The sequence below is a fragment of the Culex pipiens genome, chromosome 2, assembly GCF_016801865.2.
Source record: "Culex pipiens pallens isolate TS chromosome 2, TS_CPP_V2, whole genome shotgun sequence".
NCBI classification, from domain to species: Eukaryota; Metazoa; Arthropoda; class Insecta; order Diptera; family Culicidae; genus Culex; species Culex pipiens.
The window spans coordinates 203,611,236-203,636,305 of record NC_068938.1 but is presented as its reverse complement, the minus strand read 5'-3'; the positions used below and the strand labels follow the sequence as shown (position 1 = coordinate 203,636,305).

Here is a 25,070-nt window from a genome sequence, read left to right as displayed (position 1 = left end):
TTATGATTTTATGATTTTATGATTTTATGATTTTATGATTTTATGATTTTATGATTTTATGATTTTATAATTTTATGATTTTATGATTTTATGATTTTATGATTTTATGATTTTATGATTTTATGATTTTATGATTTTATGATTTTATGATTTTATGATTTTATGATTTTATGATTTTATGATTTTATGATTTTATGATTTTATGATTTTATGATTTTATGATTTTATGATTTTATGATTTTATGATTTTATGATTTTATGATTTTATGATTTTATGATTTTATGATTTTATTCGAAGATTTGAAGATTTGAAGATTTGAAGATTTGAAGATTTGAAGATTTGAAGATTTGAAGATTTGAAGATTTGAAGATTTGAAGATTTGAAGATTTGAAGATTTGAAGATTTGAAGATTTGAAGATTTGAAGATTTGAAGATTTGAAGATTTGAAGATTTGAAGATTTGAAGATTTGAAGATTTAAAGATTTAAAGATTTGAAGATTTGAAGATTTGAAGATTTGAAGATTTGAAGATTTGAAGATTTGAAGATTTGAAGATTTGAAGATTTGAAGATTTGAAGATTTGAAGATTTGAAGATTTGAAGATTTGAGGATTTGAAGATTTGAAGATTTGAAGATTTGAAGATTTGAAGATTTGAAGATTTGAAGATTTGAAGATTTGAAGATTTGAAGATTTGAAGATTTGAAGATTTGAAGACTTGAAGATTTGAAGATTTGAAGATTTGAAAACTTTGAACTTATAAAAGCAATATCGAATCATTGTTTTAAAATATACATAGATTCAACTTCGCCTCCCATTAATTTCAAAGAAAAATATGACAAAGAAAACTCTCCACCACAACCCAGACCATTTGACCAGTAGCAACCTCCTTGAAGAAGTGGTGGTGGCATTGTGGTCCCGGTGACAAATTTAATAATGTCATCTAATTAACTGACACAGCAGCAGTGTCTCCTCCAGCTTGGCCATCGCCCAGAACAGCCCCGAGGACAAGGACCGACTGTCTCAAGAGGTACTTCTCTCTCTTCTTGAGTAGAGAGTTTTTCGTTCTTCGTGAGAAAATGCACTTTCTTTGCAAAATATCAGTTTTAATTATTTTTCTCTAGTTTTCCAAAAGTGTGGGCGAGGAAAGAGGACAAACTCGTGAAAGTGCACCCAACTGTGACTAAATTCAATTAGAATATGAAAATCCCCCTTCGCCAGTAACTTTGAAAGCGCAAAGATGATGTCGACATTCCATTATCGTAAAAGGGACTGTGTCCCATTAAATGGCTCGGCAGAAATAGCTCAGAGTTCGGCTCGCACACATGGGTATTACTCAATAAAGTGTAACGCCGCGTTTTACTGTGGAGAGGCCCCCGTCCGGAGTTGGCTCGTAAAAAGTCACTCATCTGCGATGGGCTCACCTAGTTTTGCAGATTTGCCTTGCTAGTCGCAGGAGAGTCGCAGGGAATCACTCAACGACCAGGGTTCTTCAAAACAGGTTCCGACACCCTTGAAAAGGTGGAAGGGATGGAGGGAGGTTAGACGGATTCCATTTTATTTTTATTTTTGATTACAATAAAAATATTTTGCACAAAATAATATAAAATATGTTCTTCTAGATTTTGCTTAATATTGAACCAACCAACTTTTGAACCAATCTATCCGTTGCAATCCATCCAAGCTGGGATAATGTGGCAGTTGTAATGTCTCAATGGCATCAGGAAAGGAGAAAAAAAGTGTCACGTCATCGTGTCACGACGGTGCACGTGCAGCACTCGGGTTGGGTGCGTCCCTAGTGGACGGTCCTCCCGGTAATCATCATAACCATCACAAGTGACGACGAGGACGACGGCGCAGCTGACGATATGAGGTGACATTGAGAATGGGCTTCCAGGACCATCATCCCGGGCAGGACTTAACTCATCGGGATAATGATGGTAGGAAACGTAGCATCGGGATGATGTGGATTTCCAGTTGAAATATCCCGCTTGGGCAGACTGTAATAACAAAATTCTTGCCATTTCAATAACAAATACTGTTAAAATAACAGAAAGTGTTATGGAAACTTCTTTAAAAACACATTTTTGCAAAAGGTTCTAAAAACACTTAATGTTATCATAACAATTTTTTTTATTGGCCTGATATTGGTTGAAAGCAAAAACAACTTTGGAATAACATTTTTTGTTATGGAAGAATACCTTCGACTGTTATTGGGATGATCGGATTAGTTGTTAAAATAACAAAAAATAATAACAAAGATTTGTTCGAAGAATAAATAAAAATGTTATTAGTCTGTTATTACAAAAACAACCCAATAACAAAAAAAATTTAACGACGAAGAACAAATCTTGTTATAAATAACATAAAATGTTATTGGCCTAGTATTTTCAAATATCAAAAAATGTTATTTCCCAGTTATTTCCGTCTGCTCGGGTAGTGAGCAATGGATGACCCGAGCAGACGGAAATAACTTGGGAATAACATTTTTTAATAATTGAAAATATTAGGCCAATAACATTTTATGTTATTTATAACAAGATTTGTTATTTAACGTTATGAAATTTTTGTTATTGAATTGTTATTGTAATAACATACTAATAACATTTTTAATTATTCTTCGAACAAATATTTGTTATTATTTATTGTTATTTTATCAACTAATTCGATCATCCCAATAACAGTTGGAGGTATTCTCCATAACAAAAAAAAATCCAAAGTTTTTTTGGCTTTCAATCAATATCAGACCAATAACAAATTTTGTTTTGATAACATAAACTGTTATTAAACCCTTATGCAAAAATGCATTTTTCAGGAAGATTCCATAGCACTTATTTTAACAATATTTGTTATTGAAATGGCATGAATTTTGTTATTACCGTGTGTCCGAGGAGAAAAGTGAAATAAAAATGTTAAATAAATTAAAACAAAACTAAAATTTTCCGTAATTTGAGATAGAACCGACGGAACAACTGTCAATCGACAAATTGAGATAAATGAGAACATAACTACAGTCGACTCTCTGGCAGTCAATCTTCTCGATATCAATATTGCTCTAGATGTCAATGAACTTTTCAGTTCCTTCAAGTTGCATGCTGAATTTTGATACACATATTGCCCCGAGTCGATAGGTTCGATAAATGTCCCCACGGAAGAACCTTCCCCCAGGGCACTGGCCACTTCAGGCTTTGGCAAATGCGGTCAAAATGGCAATTTTCAAAATTTCATATATAGAATCAAAAATCATGAATTATACCCATATTGCCAAAACTTGTATGGTTCGATAAATGTCCCCCGGGAGATCCTTCCCCTGGGGCATTGGCCACTCCGGTTTGTGGCCAATATACTACCAATTTGATCCCAACCCCATTGCCCCAAATCGTTCTGGTTTTCCGGTGACCGCCCTAACAATCTTCATTAGAACAGAATTCCTCCCAAGTTGGTGCACAAACTGTTTCTTTCAATGCGTGTGTGTGTGTGTTTGTGTGCAATAAAATTACCACCGTCGTTCCGTCTCTGACGGATGTTCGATCAACACTAAAATTTTCAGAGGCTATCTCTTAGCTCAAATAGTTTGCATGAAATGGTGCAAATTTTGCCTCGTCTCCTGCTTTCTTGGAATAGTCACGCGATAACACCATGGTTGCCACATTTCGTGTGAACTATATAAGCTATCAGATAGCCTCTGAAAATTTTAATGTTGACCGAACTTCGATCAAAGATGGATCTCACGGTGGTGGTATTACTCACACACACGCACATATTGAAAGACACAGTTTGTGCACCAATTTGAGAAGAATTCTGTTCTAATCAAGATTGTTAGGACGGTCACCGGAAAACCAGAATGATTTGGGGCAATGGGGTTGGGATCAAATTGGTAGGAGCCTGAAGTGGTCAGTGCCCTGGGGGAAGGTTCTCCCGGGGGGACATTTACCGAACCATTTGATTTAAAGAAATATGGGTATCAAAATTCATGATTTTTTTATACTGGTAATGAAAATGGCCATTTCGGCCATTTTTGGGTGTTTTTGAAACCGCCTTGAGTCAGGGGTATTAAAAAAAACTTTAAAAGCAAAAATTGGAATTTGGTTTTTTGAACCTTTTCAAAATAAACTCCAGTTTTTTTTATTTTGCAGCCGCAAAAGAAATTAATCTCTCACGGCTTCCAAAAAAGACTGGATTTCTTAGGGGTACAGACTCCCACCAAGAGCATTCCTAGTAGCGAACTAGCAAGCAATTAGAAATGAAGAACAACTCTTTCGTGATAATGGTGGTTCTAAAAAGCAGGGCTGCGGAGTCGGGTCATATTTCAAACGACTCCGACTCCGACTCCGACTCCGGCTTTCTCAGATTAGCCGACTCCGACTCCGACTCCGGCTCCGGCTTTCAACAAATGGTTGGCTCCGACTCCGACTCCGACTCCGGCCTACCAACTCTAGCCGACTCCGACTCCGACTCCGACTCCAGCTTTCAACAAATGGTTGGCTCCGACTCCGACTCCGACTCCACATATTTTTAAATGTTTCAAAAGTTAGTTAACTATTATTAGTTAATTATTTTTAAAACATTGATAAATAGGATTATTTGAATACTCTCTAAGCGTCATGTTTTTCTCAAGAAAAATAAGTTAAGTAAAAGTAAAGTAAAGTAAATAAACGGAAAAAAAGTTTCTAGGTTACAAGTTTTATACGTTATGGAAACAGAAATCAAAAAATATCTTCAGTTTTAGAGGCATTTTGAGAAGAACAGTTATGTAAGTTAATTTGGATTTATTTGCTTAACCTCAAATTTGAAAATATTTTTTTCAAGGTAATAAATTTAAATATTAAATTATTATTTTTGAAAGAATAACTAAAAGAAACCTGGCCTTAATGATCTATTGAACATTAAAATTCAATTTGCTCACTTTCAGGCTGACATTTGTAAGAAGCACAGTGACAGGCACCTTGTTTTTAAAATGACAATTTTAAACGAAACATTTAGACATGGACATCACGGCTGAAGGAGATTATTATTGCAAATCAATGTATCTAAACAATTTCTTCGTGAAAAGTACGCTTAAGATGTCCTTTTCAAATATCTGTGACATGGAAAATATTTTACCCTGGAAATTTTTAATTTATTTAAATTTTAAAATTTTATATACTTTAAAAAGGAGGCGCACGATACTTCGAGAATCTTCACCTAAAACGAAGTTTTATGAATGATCTTGCGCCTCCATCGAAATATATGAAAAAACTTAAAATATAATAAAAAACAAATATCCACAAGTAAAATATTTTCTAGGTCACAAATATTTAATTTTTTAAGGTACATTGTTATGCAATGATTATCACCTTTCGTCATATTGGCGTGGGACATACAGTATGAGAAAATTCGTACCAGTTGATAATATTTTGATTTTGTTTTTTGTATAATATTTGAAAAATAAATTAAAATCCTACATTTCGTTCTATAAATTTTTTATTAGTTCATTTTTCTCTGAATTCTTGAGATTTGTTTTTTTTTGCAACGATATCAAAATAGTTTAACTAAAATCAACATCAACAATCAATGATTAATTCAAAATTTGTTGCAACTTCTTTTGATATTTTTTGTTAGTTTCAATTATTCAAATGCAACATATTGATTTTCTTGTACTCAGTTATAAACAAAATGCGCATGTTGAGTTCCAAGTAAGAGATTGTTATTATCGTTGATTATTTGTTACAAAAGTTAAACTGTCAGTGACTTTTTTTCGATTTGCAAAAACAGTGATTACTATTTTTAATCTTTTTATGTACCTCGTACCAAGACATATGCTATCGGGGTAAAAGATGATTGTGTGTGTACTTTTTTTTAGAAATATCTGGATGAAATTTGGTCAAATTTGAATTGAAAGGGCACATAAATATAGGCAAAAGGAAGCATTCAAGAATCAATTAGATATGTCTGACTACATAACCAATATTTTTTTAAATTATTTTTTAAATTATGATACTACATACTTGGGTAAGAGGTTATCATTTAGTGATTATAGTGTAATAACACAATTAGACCTTTTCAATCACAATAAAAAGCTTCAAAAACACAATGGCATCTGATAAATCAATAAAAATATAAGATGTTTTGAAAATTAGCCTGTTCTATAGGAAATACTGAACAATAAAAAAAAACATATTTTTTGTTGAATTTAAGATAACTCCGGCTCCGACTCCGGGTTATCAGAAATCCTCGGCTCCGACTCCGACTCCGACTCCAGCTCTAAAAATTTAGCCGACTCCGGCTCCGACTCCGACTCCAGCTGTTAGAGTTTTGACGACTCCGACTCCGACTCCGACTCCAGGTCCCCAAAAAGACCCGACTCCACCGACTCCGGCTCCGACTCCGACTCCGACTCCACAGCCCTGCTAAAAAGAACCATATTATTTTGCTGGTGCGCTCCACTGCTTCTCCGGGTCGATCCTTGACTGGCTGCTCCGGGTGGTCCTCCAAACTGCTTCCTCCAAGTGGCCAGTACGATGTCCAGATTTAACTTGTTTTATTTTACTTAAAACTCAGGCCACTTTAAGATATTGAAGCCATAGTGCGTTAGCGATGGCTACAACGTCACGAAGAAAATTACGTACATATATGATGTGCCGACCGGAGGAAAATGGGAGAAGAGAGGACATTGAATGTAGAGAGTCGCCAGCGCATCAAGCATCTTTTCTCACTCCCTCCGTTATCTGCCGTGGCTCATGAGTCACGATGTGCCCTCTTCCACAGCCAGAATGGATTACCGGACGGCATGTTCTCATTGTTGCCACTAGGTTCGCATTGTTGGTGTGCGATTGCCCCCTAGCGGAAGTTTGGCGAAACTTTATAAAAAACAATAGATGGCGGCACTGTGGTCGAAAGTGGTTACCGTACTGAACCTGATCTTGGAATATTGATGATTTTTTAAAATTTATTAGTTTTTCGTTATTTTTATACATTTCGCAACTATTTAAATTTCTAATATCTTAGAAAGTAACAACACGTAGTTTCTGTAACTCAAATAGTGACAGCTTTGTGTTTTCGGAGTTTATTTTAAATTTATGTAGAGTCCAAAAACAGGTACTTGACTGTTGCCTGTTATGTTTATGTCAAATCAGCTGTTGTTTATGTTGTTGTTGTAAACAGTTTAGTTTTTTTAGCATCTTTTTCTTGATTACCCGCCGGTCTCGTCCAACCTGTTTGGCCATTCAGGTGTGTCCCAGATACAACCTGTTGCTGTACCATCGTGAATTCGCTCGATTGGTTGTTACGTTTTCGGTGTTCGGGTTGTTTTGGGTTTGAGACTGGTGCCTTAGTTCTGGCTGCCGATGCCGCTGCTCCGGAGTAGGTTTGGACTAACTTGTCCTGTTGCTGCCGTTGTGAACTGTTGACGGTGCTGGTAGTCCTTCCGCCGCACACCCAATCTCCAACGGTGTCGAAAACAACCAAAAGTTCGAAAGCGATTCAACTACACCGAGTTCCTGGTGGATTTTCTCCTGGAACCGGAAGCCACCCTGCTCCAGGACTCGAAAAGAAACAAACTCTACGCAAGCAACCAACATCCACATTCCGGTAATGCCTGCCTCGCGGCAGACACTGATGCAACCGGTAGGTAAACAAAACAGAAAGCGTTCTTGAACTTGTGACTTAACGAGATCTTAATTTCGCAGAACGCCCGAAGATCTGTACGTTGACGCCGAGGTGGAGGAACATGGAACATAGAGGGCCGTGTACCCAACCTCCCAAAAAACTTGCAGCCTCCAGCAACGCAAACTCATTCCTGATGGCCTGTTGCACTTGCACTTCCGGTCTACTCTATGAAACCGTCGACGACGGCGACGCTAACATTATAATTGCTGCGGATATGGATGTCATCTGTGCTGAATCGCTGGACTGAAACAGTTCCCCTACTTTGAGAGGCTGTTGGTGTCCTCAGCCGGAAGAGGATAAACTTGGATCTGCACGGGTGAAATCAGAAAATTGCTAGTAAAGTTCGAAAGCACGTGACTTGGAGTGGACCTCGAAAGAATCATAGAAGTACCCGGTTTTCACCCGTTTCCCAAAACGTGTCAAGAAAACTGGACCACTCACAGCGGTCCAGTTTGCGATGTTGGAGATGTTAAACAACATTCAACCGATTACGCGTTCTACGCTGCCCGTGGAGTTGACCATCACGCCGGGCTTCCAGTGTGACGGAAAGGTTCTCGCTGAATGCCAAGGGACACATTATCGTGACCACGGCAGACAAGTGGTTTATTTTGTCGCGATGTTGTAAGAAAAGGTAGACCGTTCAGAACATCCAGCTGTTAATTGTGCACGAGCTGCAGCTGATTGGCGGTAACATTTGCGGTACGGTAAATTTCCTCCCAGATTGAGAAGCAGATCTGGATCATCTGTTGGCGTCGATGTCGGACGCCCGGGACGTTTCAACATTACGCACAACGCGTCGCGGATTGCGGCCACATCCAAAACGGTGAACAACGCTGAATTCGCGAAAGTTGGCTCGCCTGACGGCGATTGATACGTACTGGGCGGTCGAAACCCAACCAAACCGGTTCTTCCACGCCGAGTAGCTGTTCTTGGATCGCATGGCGGATAAAACGCTCAAGGAGACACTTACAGGAGATCGTAGAGTAGCTGTTCGTTTCTGGAACGGTGCAGATTGCCTTCGTCACGCGGGATCTGTTCTGGGGTTTGAAAATTTCTGTCTACCTGGTGGTCATCATGGACACGCAGTTCTACAACGGCAAGAGTCTCTCGTACGACAACTACCCGGTCACGGATGTCATGCAGAGCGTGGGACGGGCCAATGGACCGCTGGAGGATGACGATGCCAAGTGCGTGCTGATGTGTCAATGCTCCAAGAAGGCGTCTTCAAAAAGTTTAAAAAGTCTACCGGTGGAGAGTCATCTGGACTCGCGGAGATTGTTACCAAAAGCATTGAAAACCAAACAGGAAGCCATTGATTACCTTACCTGGACGTTTCTGTAGCGGCGACTTACCCAGAACTCTAACTACTAAAACCTGCAGGGCGTTACCCAACAACACGTATCGGACCACCGCCGAACTGGGTGAATCGACCCTATCCGATCACAAGCAGTCCAAGTGCATAAGCGTGGAGGACGAGATGGACACGCTGCCGCTGAATCCGGGTATCATCGCGGCGTACTACTACATCAACTACACCACGGTCGAGCTGTTTAGCTCGTCGTTGAACGTAAAGACTAAGATCCATAACTGCTGGAGATCGTCCCGAAGAAAACATTTTGATGAGTTTGGCCGCGCGATTGCCAACCAAGCTAACCGGACCTAACAGAACCGCTCCCAAGTATGTAATTGAATACAATCAATACTAAATGTTCGCAGAACATCAATTTCGACTATTCCTTCCCCATTCAGATACAACGACCCTGACATGAATACAAACCTGCTGCTGCAGGGTATCTCTACCGTCTCCAGCAATTAAGTTCCCGCCGGCCCCGGATTTAACTCGGGCTAAGTTAGCATTGGCGGTGGAAATTGTGACACGGACAAACAAGTTTGACGTCACGATAAAACTTGGCTTCTGGGACAATCAGCAACTTGTCAAGTCAACTACATAGTCGCCAACTTCCGACAAAGATTCGAGCCACAATCCGCTGGCGAATCTGCATCACGAGGATCCGGAACGGGTCCCAACACCAACAGCGGCCACGGCTCGAACTCCCAGGACTGGAGTTCAACGCCACCAACACCATTATGTGTAATCTTCGTGATTGATGTTCTCCCACAGGGAAGTGAAGGAACCCGGGGAGGATCACATTTTGTTCACTAATACAAATAATAACTCTGGAAGAAGAAGACAACCTAAAGCCCGCAGATTCCCCCCCCCCCTCTCTCTCTCCTTCCCCACCCATATAATTTTATTATTTAATATGAATTGAATCGACAAATCGAGAAGAAGTAATCGCAAATGTAGGTTACGAGACAGCGATCATGTCATCGAGCTGCTTGACCTAGGCTCGATGATTGGAGAACTTTCCAAGGTACCACACGTTGATGTGTAAGGTTTCGGTGAGGATTGACCCGTCCATCGGTGCTGCGGGGTGGTCCAGACAAACGTGCACGTAGTTCTGGATCTGCCAGGAACTCTTCGACGTTCTTCACCAGCTGTTTTTTCTTCTTGAGCGAGTTGGCAGCGTTCGTGTTGTCAACCTGCTTGAAACCGGTCGAGTTCACCCTTGGGGCGGTGGGTTCTTCCTTGTTGTTGGTACTTCCTTTCTGGGTAGCAGACGATTTCATGGTTCAAGGCGGCGGCTTTGATGATCAGCAGGTAACGGCTTCCGATGAACGCCTCGAGCAGATCCTAGTGGAGGCAACTGGGTATCTGTTTTGCTTGATCAGTTCGAAGTTGACTTCTGGCGAGAAGGTTCGCAGCAGGTCCAGAATGTAGTGGCGGTCATCGTTGTCGAAGACTTCCTTGGATTCAAGGATTCGGGGTGTCTCGAGATGACACACGACTGTGCCGAGTTTGGCCTTCGACACCAACGGTGGAGTAGACGCGAACTCCGCGGCGGGCTTGAACCTGGCGCGTTAACAGAGTAGCCGATCGGAGCGGGGATTCTTAACTTGTCGAGTCGAGATGTAGAAGCGTTTGTCCGACCCGGACTCATTGTCTTCAACTTGCTCGCAAATAAACGCATCTGCTGCTGGCCTGTGGAAAACTTTTTGAACTTGGTCCCCGTAAAGCCGAGTGCCAAGTTTGGTCTTAATATCAACGGTGAGGTCGACGCGAACTCCATGCAGGTCGTTTCGGGGGCGACAAACGCCGCGGTGTGGAAAGCATGGTGCGATCGAAGAGGGTGTCCTCCACTCCGGAAGCCGATTGTTTGATAGGTTGGAGAAATCTACGACATCAGGCCGATCAACGTGTGGCATAGATAGCTCAGAATGTCCAGCCGGGGCTTGATCGTATCATCCGTCGACTGGTTGGATTAGAACCTACGCGAACACGCCGAGATTTGGAACCACTTGCCTTTCATCGTGACCATGTACTGATACATCAGATCGATCAGATCTGCCTTTGAGCTGCGATACATCGCCGAACCTTCCCGGTCCAGCGCGTTCGTTTTTTCACTCCCCAGATTGCACGTGGTCGACGTGGTTCCACTTGATCGCGATGCTTGTCGTCACTCCCGCCCCAGCTCCTCAGAGTCGACCTGGTTGCTGACTGGCTTCCCCGTCGACAGCTTCTACGAATTCCACAGAAACTACCGGTGGAACCTGCGAGTTGCTTGCGCTGTCGGATGCCAACCCGGACCGACTTCCGTCAGTGTACGTGAATAAACGCATCCGCCCCGTAAAACCGTTCACTTGCTGTTGGTATTCGGGCCAGCTCATGCAAACTTCTGCGGCTCATCCTCTTGCCATGGCGTAGATGGGATTTTGCGAACTTCAGACCGGGGATCATTCAACAACGGAAACGAACGCGTGGAACCGGATGCACACTGGAACGATTTGCAGGAAAACAAAAGATAGTCACTGTGATATCGTCCAGTCGGGACAACTGATAAGTTTTATTTTTGGTTAGCCTCTACCTTGGCTACCACTTACCATGATTCGTAGTGATTCCGGCCGAATGGTGCTAGATTCCCGCGAGTAAAATGAAATAATATTATCACAAAGTCGGAAATATCGAAGACATTCAAAACAAAAAAAAAAATGGTTTGACAATCTGCCTGACAAATCTAGCTGTCAAAAGCGGGGAGAGAAAGAGAGAGAAATATGATGTCGCCAGCTGTCACGCTGGTAGTTAGCAGTTTGAAAAATGTATGGGAGAAATTAATTTAAATTCAATATTTCTTAAATGTAAGATCGCTGAAGGACAAAATTTGACCTGGTAAGAGCTAATTTTTTGGTGAATCAGCAGGTCAAATTTCGTCAGCTTGTGAATTGTAGTTTCTGAGATATTTACAAAAAAGTTAATTTTTCAGAACAAATTTGAATTTCTTACCACCAAGCGAACAACGCCATCTATGAAAAAAATTTGCCCGTCCGGTAATCCATTATTCTGAGCTTGAGCATGACCTGCATGACCGCTGGGTCGAGGCTCCAACTTGTCAATCGCAACTGAACCTCGACCCAGCGAGAGGGCGTCGGTCATGCAGTTTTCGTTTGCCATTGCGCGTGTGTGTGTGTGAGAGAGAGGGAGAGCACATGGCGCGATGAATTTTGCTCTGCAAGAGCGGCACCCCAAAACAAAATGGCGGTCAGCTGCTCGTGAAGAAAAAAATTGCTGTGGAAAGAAATCGTCGCCATCGTGCTAACTTGTCGTACGTGCATTTTGGGCCAAATTGAGTTAAGAACGCCATTTTTGTGCAGCTCACAATGCCTCACCTTTTGACCTTCACAGATCCCCAAAATTCGATTTCAATCCTGAGATATTCAACAAAAACCGAAAAAACTCAGTGCATTTTTGTCACTTTACATATGAAAGTAGTTTCAATCTTGTCGTGCTATCTTGTCACTCCATGAAAATTGATGTAAGTGCGACAAAAGGCCAAAGGGATTTCAGGCCAGGAAAGTCAGGATGCGTTTGTCGCACGTACACGCTAGAATACCGTAAACATTTGTAATTATAACTCGGGACACCAGCAACCAACTTCAACCAAACTTTGGGACAATGCACAGAATGGTGAGCCAAACAAAACGTGTTTGTTATTGTTTACATTGCGTGCTCTCGTTTTTGTATATTCAAGGTCAAACATTAAAACGCGTTTTTCTCGGAACGGCGGCGGGTGCGACAAGATGGCGGGTGCGACAAGATAGCACGACGACGTCGAAATGATTGAATAAATTGCGCAAATGGCGCGAAATGGATTTTTTTGAATTGAAAAGAATAACTCTTTCGTGAGTCTTGAAAAAGACTGTTTAGTTTTTGGGTTTTTTTGGTGGTGTTGATCCGGAACGGTCCGTTGGCCACGCGCTTTTGGCAGCCAATCAAATCCTCCACGGAAATGGTCCTCTCCGTCGGATTTCGTCTAAACGTGCCGGCCGTTTCGTCCTCGTCGATGTTGTGCGTCCAACTTATCAATCGCAACTGAACCTCGACCCAGCAAGACGGCGTCGGTCGCGCAATTATCGTTTGCTATTGCGCGTGTGTGTGTGAGAGAGAGGGAGAGCACATGGCGCGATTAATTTTGCTCTGCAAAAGCGGCACCCCAAAACAAAATGGCGGTCAGCTGCTTGCGAAGAAAAATTTTGCTGTGAAAAGAAATGATTGATTAAATTGCGCAAATGGCGCGAAATGGAACCATATTTGATGTTTATAAAGCGTTTTTGCACAAATATCTGACTAAACAAAATGTTATAACATTGACAGAACCACTTTTAAAGCCAAAATTGGAGAAATCCTCCTGCCACGCGGTGGCTGATTGACATGTGGCGTCCTCTGATCGAGGTAGCCTTCTTAGTGTGCTTTGATTTATCCCTGTACATTTTGCTGGGACCATGAGAATTTCGGCGACGCCGGAATGAATCTGCTTCTAGGCAAGATTAGAAGCCTCGGATCATCTTGCACCCTTCAGAGGAATTGTTTCTCAGACCATCCCCTTGGACCCCATGGTATGCAAAAGTCGTTAAATTTCAACGACAGACTTGTACAGAGCAATGTACCCAATTGCTCAAGTTTTACGGGTTAATTCCCATTTAAACTTGTTCCTGCTCAAGGCAAGCCAATTTTCAACCAAATGGGCTGAAATTTGGGCTGGAGGCCCCATTTTGAGTACTCTTTCGGGCAATCTCATATACTTTTTGATTTGAGCATTGTTAATTTTTTTGACCCGGGCTAATAACCACTGCTTCAGGTGGCTTTTTGAAAGAAAATTTGAACATTAATAAAATTTTATGAAAAATGTTAAAAAAACGATTTAATTTTTTAATTTTGAAGAGATGCTAAAAAAAATATTTTTTCAATATTTTTTAATGTCTAATTGTCTGTGAAGCTCACGCTGCACTCACTCCCAACTAGTAGCAGTTGCACCTCAACCCCCCCTTTAATGCAATTGTACGTAATCGAGCGTTGAGTGAGTATCAATTGACATTTGCCCTGGTTTTGCGAACAAACAAAAGGGGAAGACTAACAAGTTGTGTACAGATGGTAAGGCGGTTATGAAAGATGTTTAAATATGTAATAAGCACTAAACTGTTCAATCAGAAGCATTTCTTTGAATTGTAAAAAGTAAAAAAAGAGTAAAGAGTAAAGAGTAAAGAGTAAGAGTAAAGAGTAAAGAGTAAAGAGTAAAGAGTAAAGAGTAAAGAGTAAAGAGTAAAGAGTAAAGAGTAAAGAGTAAAGAGTAAAGAGTAAAGAGTAAAGAGTAAAGAGTAAAGAGTAAAGAGTAAAGAGTAAAGAGAAAAGAGTAAAGAGTAAAGAGTAAAGAGTAAAGAGTAAAGAGTAAAGAGTAAAGAGTAAAGAGTAAAGAGTAAAGAGTAAAGAGTAAAGAGTAAAGAGTAAAGAGTAAAGAGTAAAGAGTAAAAATTTAAGAGTTGCTATGCAACTTTTAAAAAAATCATTAAATCTTGAATAACATGCATGAAATGCATTCATGTAAGGACAATTTTCTATCCGTTCAATCTTCTGAACAAAATTCAGCTCCAAAGTTCTTTTCCCATTATCCGGATGAAAGCTCTCTTTTCCACTATTTTCCATATCAAACGATGTTTCTCCATTCTTGGAAAACTCTATTTTCTCCCTTTAGAAAAGAATGAAAAACCTTGCGTCCTCCAACTAACACAGGGCACACATCATTAAAAATTCCCAACTTTTCCCTCCCATCAGCATCTCTTTTCCACCTTTTGCTTCTTCTGCTGGGAGTGTGGAAAATCTTTGAACGCACTTTTCCACTACCTCCTTCAACCAACCTCGTTAACCAGACTACGAAGTGAGCTTTTGTCAGGATTTGAAGGACCCTCGCAAAGCGCCCGAGTTTTTTTTCGCAAACGTGTTTACCTGTTGTCGAAAGTCGACCGGGCTGCTGCAAATGCCTCTTCAGAGTCCGATGAAAAGCTTGGTTTTTGGTTGGTTTTTCCGAGCAGTCGGAAATAACATAGGAATAACGATTTTTGATATTTGAAAATACTAGGCTAATAAAATTTATGTAATTCATAACAAGATTTGTCATTCGTCGTAATGATTTTTTTGTTTTTGGATTGTTATTGTAATAACAGAAAAAAACGAAACTATTGGCACTACGCCCCCCGGGGCATGGCCTTCCTCTAACGTGGGATTTCTGCTCCAGCGCCTCTGACGAGACAGGAGAAAACGGGACCGACGTTTTACTTCACCATCCGATAGAAGCTCAGTGGATAAGGCGGGAATCGAACCCGCGTCTCATAGCATCATCGGGATCGGCAGCCGAAGCCGCTACCCCTGCGCCACGAATGTAATAACAGACTAATAACATTTTAAGTTATTTTTCGAACAAATCTTTGTTATTATTTTTTGTTATTTTAACAACTAATCCGATCATCCCAATAACAGTTGGAGTTATTCTTCCATAACAAAAAATGTTATTCCACAGTTGTTTTGGCTTTCAAACAATATCAGACCAATAACAAATTTTGTTATGATAACATAAACAGTTATTGAACCCTTATGCAAAACATGATTTTTCAAGAAGATTCCATAACACTTTCTGTTATTTAACAGTATTTGTTATTGAAATGGCATGAATGTTGTTATTGCCATCTGCCCGGGTTGCGCTGAGCGTTGTGTTGTGAGATTCGTCTTTTTTCGGTTCGAGGATGGTCCTTTCCCTGGCAGACGAATTTGATTTTTGAGGGGTTGGAATTTTCGGGAGGAATTTGTTTGATTTGGTCTGTCTATAAGGGAGAGGAAAAGGTGAACGACCGATTTGTCTGGGAATTTTCTGCTGATTGAGATGAGCAGTTTGGGGAAGGACGATGCATTTGCGTCGGTCTTTATCAACTCAGACGATGGTAAACCATTAAGATTCGTCTTTTTTTGTTAAAATTTTCAAAAAAGAGTTATCTTTTAATACAAATATGATAAATCGTAAAAAAATGTGCCTCTCTGTACATCTACAACTCTGACGAAATCATTTATACTATTCAAACTTCAACAAATCTCGGGTTAGTTTTCAAAAGGTCGTAAGCGCCAGTTGTCCAAAATTGAGTTTTTGGCACGGTTGCACTCTTCTAACGCACTACTAATGATCTACTTGAGCAGAATTTCCAAAAAAATACATTTAAACAAAAATATCGCCTGCATATAAAAGGTCGAATGTGCTTTTCATACGGAGAAGTCACATACGTCCTTGGTGACGCAAGGTCGTAAGTACTGATAATTTCAAAAATGTACTTACGCTCATAGAAAAAGGACGTAAGATCAGTTTTAATTGCTTTATGATTATGCGCACATGGGTTTTTACGAAAAAAGATGAATATTTGTTATCCCGTTAAAAACATTGCGCTGATTATATGACTTAAAGGATGCGCGAAGAATATTTTCCAATTTGCCAGCCAGCAAAATCCAGTTTCAGTCATTAAATCCGGAAGAGGCTAGTTTCCCCCAAAATCATCATTTAGTGTGGCAGCCTAAACCAACACAAAATCAAGTTGCATAATCTGTTCAGGAACAAGCGATAATGACCGCATCCATCTTATCACGCATAAACGCCCTCTCAAAACTCCAGGAACCCCGAGTTCTTCAAGGTCCTATAGACCACTGAAGAAAAGATAAACAAATCAGTGGTAATTCGTCATTTTGTTCGTGCTCTCAGCTAGCGTATGAGCCAACGCGAGAGAGGGAGAATAAAATCTGTCAGTTGGACCTTTCTCCCCTGCGATGTTTTCTCCCAATCTCCTCCAAAAACACAAAACATCGACTGCCCTCTTTGCGGGGGGTGTTGAAACGATGTTCAAAATAATAATGTTTGATTTAAATGTGGTTTAGTCATAAAATAAATAAATTTTGCCAATGGTCCTATTGTCATTCTTCTTCAAAAAAAGTCCCAAGTACAGGGACGTATGAAACAATTTGCTCATGTAAAAGGTCGAATCAACCTGGTGTGGTAAAACAAGGCTAAAACACACATTAATTGTTAAAATTTTTATTTCACTTGATATGACAACCATAGCTTATAGTCAAAGCAATGATTTTGACTAAAAATATGCCCTTGAAATCCACTTACATATAAATAAGAATTAAAATAATGGTCGAAAACTTGTTCATCGGTTTTCCCCACTTGAGGGGTTTGGCTCTTACGACGTTTTGAAAACTAACCCGAGAAATGTTCTTCAGGAAAAAAATACCTCTACTTGTTATTTTTATTAAATTTTTATGACAGAGTTGAATTTTTTTTCTCTTGATTTTCAAGATTTTTCAGATGTTTGAGTAGATCATATTTTGCGTCAGCATTTAAAATGGTGCAACTCATTTTTGAAAAAAAAACAACATATTTTTTGATAAGTGCACCCTAACTTACTTAAATAAGGGCTTATATAGATCGAAGGAAAATTAAAATATTGTCATGCAATTTATGTTTTCATAACAATGCCTGGCTCGATTTGAAAATATCGATTTTTGGATACCATGGGACCATGAGCTTCTCAGATTTTGATCATTCGATTATTTTTGTATTTTTTTATCCGGCTGAAATTTTGTTGTTGCCTCCGGTATGCTCAAAGAAGCCATTTTGCATCATTATTTTGTCCATATAATTTTCCATACAAACTTGGCAGCTGTCGATACAAAAATGATGTATGAAAATTAAAAAATCTGTATCTTTTGAAGGAATTTTTTGATCGATTTGGTGTCTTCGGGTAAGTAGTAGGTAAAAACGACAAAAAAATTAGTGATTTTTAATTTAACTTTTTGTCACTCAAACTTGTTTTGCAAAAAAAAAACACTATTTTTATTTTTTCTCTGATACATGATACATTTAAGGGGACATCAAATGCCAACTTCAGAAATTTCCAGGTTGTCCAAAAACTCTTTGACCGAGTTAAGAATTTGTGAATCAATACTGGATTTAAAAAAAATAAAAATTAGACGCCAAAATTTTTCAACTTCATTTTTAAATGGGAAATTGAATTTTCAATCAAAAAATAAAATTATGTATGGCGTAATATTTAAAGATTGGCCCTTATGGAATTTTAGTCTTATTTTTTTTTGAAAATTATGTTTTCGAAAAGATCGTAAAATTTAAAGAATTTATCATATTTTAAATCGTACCATCCCGAGCAGACGGTAATAACTTGGGAATAACATTTTTTGATATTAGAAAATACTTGGCCAATATCATATTATGTTATATATAACAAGATTTGTTATTCGTCGTTATGATTTTTTTGTTATTGGATTGTTATTGTAATAACAGACTAATAACATTTGGAGTTATTCTTCGAACAAATCTTTGTTATTATTTTTTGTTATTTTAACAACTAATCCGATCATCCCAATAACGAAGTTGACTTTATAGCTGTCGGCCACCATTGCTAGTACCAACCACTAGTGTCTTCCTTTTTATCTACAAGGACTTCGCCGCCCTGGGCTCCTAAGTGTATGAAAGTATGGCACGGAGCGACGGCGCCGAATACCCATATTTACACAAAGAATTTTAGAGCGCCCGCCGCGGGATTCGAACCGTTGACCTTTGGATAGTGAGTCCAGTGCGCGGTCCGATTGATCCACACGGGCGGGATCCCAATAACAATTGGAGTTATTCTTCCATAACAAAAAATGTTATTCCATAGTTGTTTGGCTTTCAACAAATATCAGACCAATAACAAATTTTGTTATGATAACAAAAACTGTTATTAAACTCTTATGCAAAAATGGATTTTTCAAGAAGATTCCATAACATTTTCTGTTATTTTAACAGTATTTGTTATTAAAATGGCATGAATTTTGTTATTACCGTCTGCCCGGGATAAGTTGCTGAGATATTGACGATAAAAAATGTTGGGTTGTTAGGGTGAGACTTAGAAAACATCAATTTTCGTGTTTTTAAACCTTTGCATGGCAATATCTCAGCAACTAAGGACCGTATCAACAAAGTTTAAAAAAGCAAAATATAGAGAATTTTCTCAGCTTTTCAAAAATATTTTTTTCAAAAATGGGCAAACATGTGCACTTATTTAAAAAAACCGCGACTATTTTCAAAAAAGTTACTTAAAAATGGCTTTAACTTTAAAACGGTGCACTTTATCAAAATTTTACTGAAGTACTTTATGATTACAAATTTGATTTTACGACGAAAAAAAAAGTTGAATAATTTTTGCGATCAGTGTTTCCAGTTTTTTTTTTAAATTCAGTATTGATTCAAAAAATCATAACTCGGTCAGAAAAATTTTGTCCAGCCTGGAAATTTCTGAAATATTGGCATTTAATGTCTCCTAAAACATATCAAAATATAAAACAAATAAAAAATAGCGTTTTATTACAAATCAAGTTTTAGTGACTAAAAGTTAAATTAAAAAACATCAATTTTTTTCACCGTGTATCATTTTGTTCAGTGTATTCCTTATCCATCCTACTACTTTGCTGAGGACACCAAATCGATCAGAAAATTACTTCAAAAGGTACAGATTTTTGAATTTTCAATCATTATTTTTGTATGGACAGCTGCCATATTTGTGTGAAAAATTATATGGACAAACTTATGATGCAAAATGGCTTCTTTGGGCATACCAAAAGCACCATAAAAGTTCCAGCCGGATAAAAAAAAACAAAAATTTAAATTAAAAAAAGACCGATTTCTTAGAGAATTGCTCCCATGCAAAAACCACGTGGTTTTCAAATGAAATTTTAAATATCAAATATCAAGCCTTGTTATTAAAATTTTTAAAGAAAAAGTTTCACAGAATGCTTTATTTTTCGTTGCAATGAAAAATTATAAAAAAAATCAATAATCGGTGCTTCTAAAATGTCAAAAATTCTACAAAAAGATCTAAAAAATCTTAAATTGATTAAAAAAGCGTGATACCATGTAATAGTTATTGAAAAGAGGAAGGGGAAAAAACTTCAAATAATATATAAATATCTTTATAGACAGTTTTTGTAGATTTTGCTCGGTTCTATTTTCAGAAAGGATGTATCAAAATGCTTCGACTTGAAGAAACATTCAGCATTTGTTTGTCTTTAAATGAAATGAACTCATGTCAAATATCAGCTCTCTACGACAAATGAAAGTGATTGATTCCAATTCTCTTAGTTGCATTCGAAAGATTTATTCAAGCACTTCAAAATGTACCATCAACATCTTGGTTTGACTTTTTCTCGTAGCTTTTGCAAATTACTTGTAAAAATTGATATTATTATAACTCTAATATCTTTTTGCAACAGTCTCCAACACACATACTCTTTCAGGTTAAAAGTTGGGAAATTTCATGGACTATTTTTAACAAAATTTCACAAGAAATCTTTTTGATTGCAAATTTGATTTTACATAGATTTTTTGAAAAAATCTATATTGATTCGAAAAATCATAACTCGGTCAAAGATTTTTTGCCCATTCTGGAAATTTCTGAAAAGTTGCCATTTGATGTCCTCTAAAACATATCAGTAAATAAAAAAAAAAAATGTTTTCTGCAAATCAAGTGACGAAAAGTGAAATAAAAAATTAACATTTTTTACCGTGTATAATTTATTTTTCAGAGTAGTCCATATCCATTAGGATGTTTCATCCAAACAAAAAAGTTCTCAGAATCAGGCAAACCGAGGTTCCCCGAGTAGAGGATACCCATAGGGACTCTCATGCCAAATATCAGCCCATTTGGTTGAGAATTGGCCTGTCCCCAGCGGTTCAAAGTTTACATGTAAATTACTATGGGATTTTTATGCTTTTCGTTCAATCGTTCCTACAGGTCTGGGGACAACATGGATTCACTCGGAATAAAGACAGGTGTGTAGGGGATGGTCCAATGAACAAATTCCAGAAGGAATTAGGGTTGTCCATTCTGTCCCCAAGGTGCGCATTGGATCGACGTCCGGTGTCTCTAGAATCAACGATTCACCCTTCAAATGTACGCCTTTTCCTCAGTATGCTATGACGGCTAGATGAAAATTACGACGCCCCATGTCAGACGGTGAACACGTGGAGAAGCATCGATTGCATTATTATTACAAAATCATCATGTTACGTTATTTGGAATAGTTCAAATTGTTACAGGAACATCAAAAATTATAATTTTATTACTTTAAAGTATGTTTCTGAGCCAAAACTTGAGTGAATGCTCTGCCACGTGTTCACCGTCTGACATGGGGCGTCGTAATTTTCAGCTAGCCGTCATAGCATACTGAGGAAAAGGCGTACATTTGAAGGGTGAATCGTTGATTCTAGAGACACCGGAAGTCCATCCAATGCGCACCTTGGGGACAGAATGGACAACCCTAATTCCTTCTTGAATTTGTTCATTGGACCATCCCCTACACACCTGTCTTTATTCCGAGTGAATCCATGTTGTCCCCAGACCTGTAGGAACGATTGAACGAAAAGCATAAAAATCCCATAGTAATTTACATGTAAACTTTGAACCGCTGGGGACAGGCCAATTCTCAACCAAATGGGCTGATATTTGGCATGAGAGTCCCTATGGGTATCCTCTACTAGGGGAACCTCGGTTTGCCTGATTCTGAGAACTTTTTTGTTTGGATGAAACACCCTAATATCCATACCTACAACTTTGCTGAAAACACAAAAAAAAACACCAAATCGATCAAAAATTTCCTTCAAAAGATACAGATTTTCGAATTTTCACATATCATTCTTGTATGGACAGTAGGGTGCGGAAACGGTTTATTAGGTTATTTTAAGTATTTGTGTAAATTTTGAGCGTAATTGGTTGAGATTAACTCATTGATACCCAAGCCTAAAGTTGGTTAAAAAAATGTGTTTCATACAAAAATGACTTTTTTTAAATCGCTAATAACTTTTCAGGATCAAGTTATACTGCTTTGGTTTGTTCTTCAAAGCTGTAGAGCATTAAATTTTCAATGAGTATCTCACTTTTGTGAATACTTGGATGGAAGTAGTGCACGGTGCAGATCAAACCATAAGAAAATTGGATTTTTCATGTGTGCTACTTCTTGATAAATTTTTTGATTGAAATTAGATTCTTTTTGTTTGATATTGAATAATTATTGCATTTAAATCAAAGCACCTAAAAACCAACTGTGATATTTTGTTCAATAGAGTGTTCTTTCAGTGAGAGAAAAGGCTTTGTTTTCGACAGGTCTTATTTATTCATCGCAAAGTTTCTGATACACAATATTGAACCTAATTAGAAGCAACATTTAGATTTTTCAAAGCATCGTCCGAAACCCCCTGACAGCTTGTAATCGTAAGTTGTTTTAGCATCAACCCATAAGTTGCAATGTGGTCTACAGAGACATCAGTGACGGAGGGACAAATGTTTAGAGTTAACTTTTTCAACCGATCCGATGATTGCAACAACTCTAGAATAACATCGTCATCAACACTCTGAATTGATTGCAGAACAACACCCTCCAATTCAGAGCATAAGCTGAAAAACGTTTCCAAACGTTGTTTTGGTAGGTTACAATTGATCAGCTTCAGGTACTTCAAATTGTCAAAGTATTCGCTGAGACAACAATTATCATTTTGAACAATGACTGAGTTCAATTCCAAACGTTTCAGCATCTTTTGCTTCTCAGCGAGGGAAAAAATCTCGGACCAATCTTGGAAATGACATGTGTCTAAAACTATTTCTTGGAGGTTTGAAGACTCTTTTAATAATCGTTGGAGGCTTAAATGTGTGGGTCGAATGCGGACAAGTTCCAGCTTCTTTAGTTTTTTACCGTTCAATGCAGTGAAATTTACTGATGTCTGATTACTGCATACATATCCCCTATGATTTACTATATTTGATTTGATTGAAAGCGTTTGCAAACATTCTAAAACTTCTAAAAAGGTCACTTCCACCGTACCGGTTGATGTAATATTAACTGTAATAGTTTCAAGACGAGGATGGATGGCAGCAATTGCTCGTAAGGTCTGAAATGATTTGAAAGATAATACTGGATGAAAAATTAACAGAAATTAAAATAACAATTACCTGATCACTTAAGACCTCATTCTCAATGTGAAGGTGTTTTAATTGTTTGAACTGTTGCATTTCATTTATAACTTTTGAGACACCAACTATATTAATTTCGGCTAAAATGTCCTTTAATACACCCACATGTTTAATTAATTCCATGGCATTTATTTCCTGTACCATATTCAAATCCTTCAAATTGGGACACATTTTGACAATATCATACAAAATATAAAAAATTGCAGAATTTTCGATTTTGAGGTGTTCCAGTTTATCGAATTTCATATCACCAATGCTAACACTCGCGGCAGGATAAGCTGGGCACAGATATTCCAAACTGTTCAAATTGGGACATTGCCTCAACATCTTCAGCAGCATTGCATACGAGATTTGACAATCATTCACACTGAGATAAATTAGTCTTTCACCAACTGAAGGCCACCATGAATCCACTGCAGATATTCTCGACTTTGAAAAACACAAATTTCTCGCTGGCACCAAGCTTGGTGGACTGTACTTCCGATCCAGAACTAAATTTTCCGGGAATTCCAGCACTATTCTGTTCATTGCAGAACTTCCATCAAATATCTTCTTCCACGAGCGACAAGTGGAACGAATCGTCAGCAGCTGTTTCACGGTGAGATACTGGAAGATCTGATCCAGCACATTTTCTGGAAATTTGACAAAATCAAACGCCTTGGAACAATGTTCCACATCAAGCTTGATCGATGCTAGCGCGGATTCCATTTTGAAAAGTTAAAGTTGACTCGACCGATGAACGACACAAACTAAAGCCAAGCAGCCGCGATCACGTTGAATCCTTCTAGGAGGTAGTCTCAACGGTTTCCGGAGGCTTAGACGGCCGAGTCAGCAGTTTTTGCCTGCCGCCAGTGCGAGGCGAGGTAGTCGATGCAAGTATGCTACCGTCAGGTGGTGTAAATTGAGCCATGTGAAATATTTGTTGATGCTCTTTTTTGAAAAAAAAAAAAAAACAGAAATCGTAAACCAGCGGGGTGAAATTGATAAGATTTACAATTTATTTTTCAAATATTCTTAATCCGGTAAAACATGTCTCTAATTTTAAAATATTAAAAAGGGTTTGGCACAGAATGTTTATGAACTTTTTTTTAATGTTTTGTTTTTCAATTATGCTTTAAAAATAGTTTCGTTGAAAATTGTTCTATTAAAAATAAAGTTCACAATTTCTATCAAATTTTGTTTTTTTTTGCCAATTTCAGCCTAAAAGTGTGCAAATTTAGGACTATACGTCAAATTGACCATTAATGAAAGTAATTTTATTGTTTATTTTAAATAAATAATAAATTAAGGGGAATTCTCTACCAACTCACACGATATCGGAAAAGTTGCCCCGACCCCTCTTCGATTTGCGTGAAACTTTGTCCTAAGGGGTAACTTTTGACCCTGATCATGAATCCGAGGTCCGTTTTTTGATATCTCGTGACGGAGGGCGGTACGACCTTTTTCATTTTTGAACATGCGAAAAAAGAGGTGTTTTTCAATAATTTGCAGCCTGAAACGGTGATGAGATAGAAATTTGGTGTCAAAGGGACTTTTATGTAAAATTAGACGCCCGATTTGATGGCGTACTCAGAATTCCGAAAAAACGTATTTTTCATCGAAAAAAACACTAAAAAAGTTTTAAAAATCCAATCATTTTCCGTTACTCGACTTTAAAAAAATTTGGAACATGTCATTTTATGGGAAATTTAATGTACTTTTCGAATCTACATTGACCCAGAAGGGTCATTTTTTCATTTAGAACAAATTTATTCATTTTAAAATTTTGTGTTTTTTCTAACTTTGCAGGGTTATTTTTTAGAGTGTAATAATGTTCCACAATGTTTTAGAGCAGACAATTACAAAAAATAACATTAGCGGTTTGCTTATAAACATCACGAGTTATCGCGATTCTACGAAAAAAAGTTTTGAAAATGTTTCTTTTTGCTTTTATCTTTGTTTCGTCGTCCGCGTCTGTCACGGGTGACCATGAACGGCC

At 38.3% G+C, this 25,070-nt stretch overlaps 1 protein-coding gene and 1 pseudogene across 1 annotated transcript; one reads left to right on the top strand and one right to left on the bottom strand.

Moving 5' to 3' along the window:
• Positions 1-8,111: 8,111 nt before the first annotated feature.
• LOC120429551 (putative U5 small nuclear ribonucleoprotein 200 kDa helicase) lies at positions 8,112-9,461 on the top strand (annotated as a pseudogene).
• Positions 9,462-22,226: 12,765 nt separating this feature from the next.
• On the bottom strand, positions 22,227-23,828 carry LOC128093054 (uncharacterized). Its single transcript, XM_052708543.1, has 2 exons — positions 23,072-23,828; positions 22,227-23,010 (listed from the first exon to the last, which is right to left on the bottom strand). The coding sequence occupies exons 1-2, from the start codon at positions 23,798-23,800 to the stop codon at positions 22,273-22,275; spliced, it is 1,467 nt and encodes a 488-aa protein (XP_052564503.1). The 5' UTR covers positions 23,801-23,828; the 3' UTR covers positions 22,227-22,272.
• Between the last annotated feature and the right edge of the window lie 1,242 nt (positions 23,829-25,070).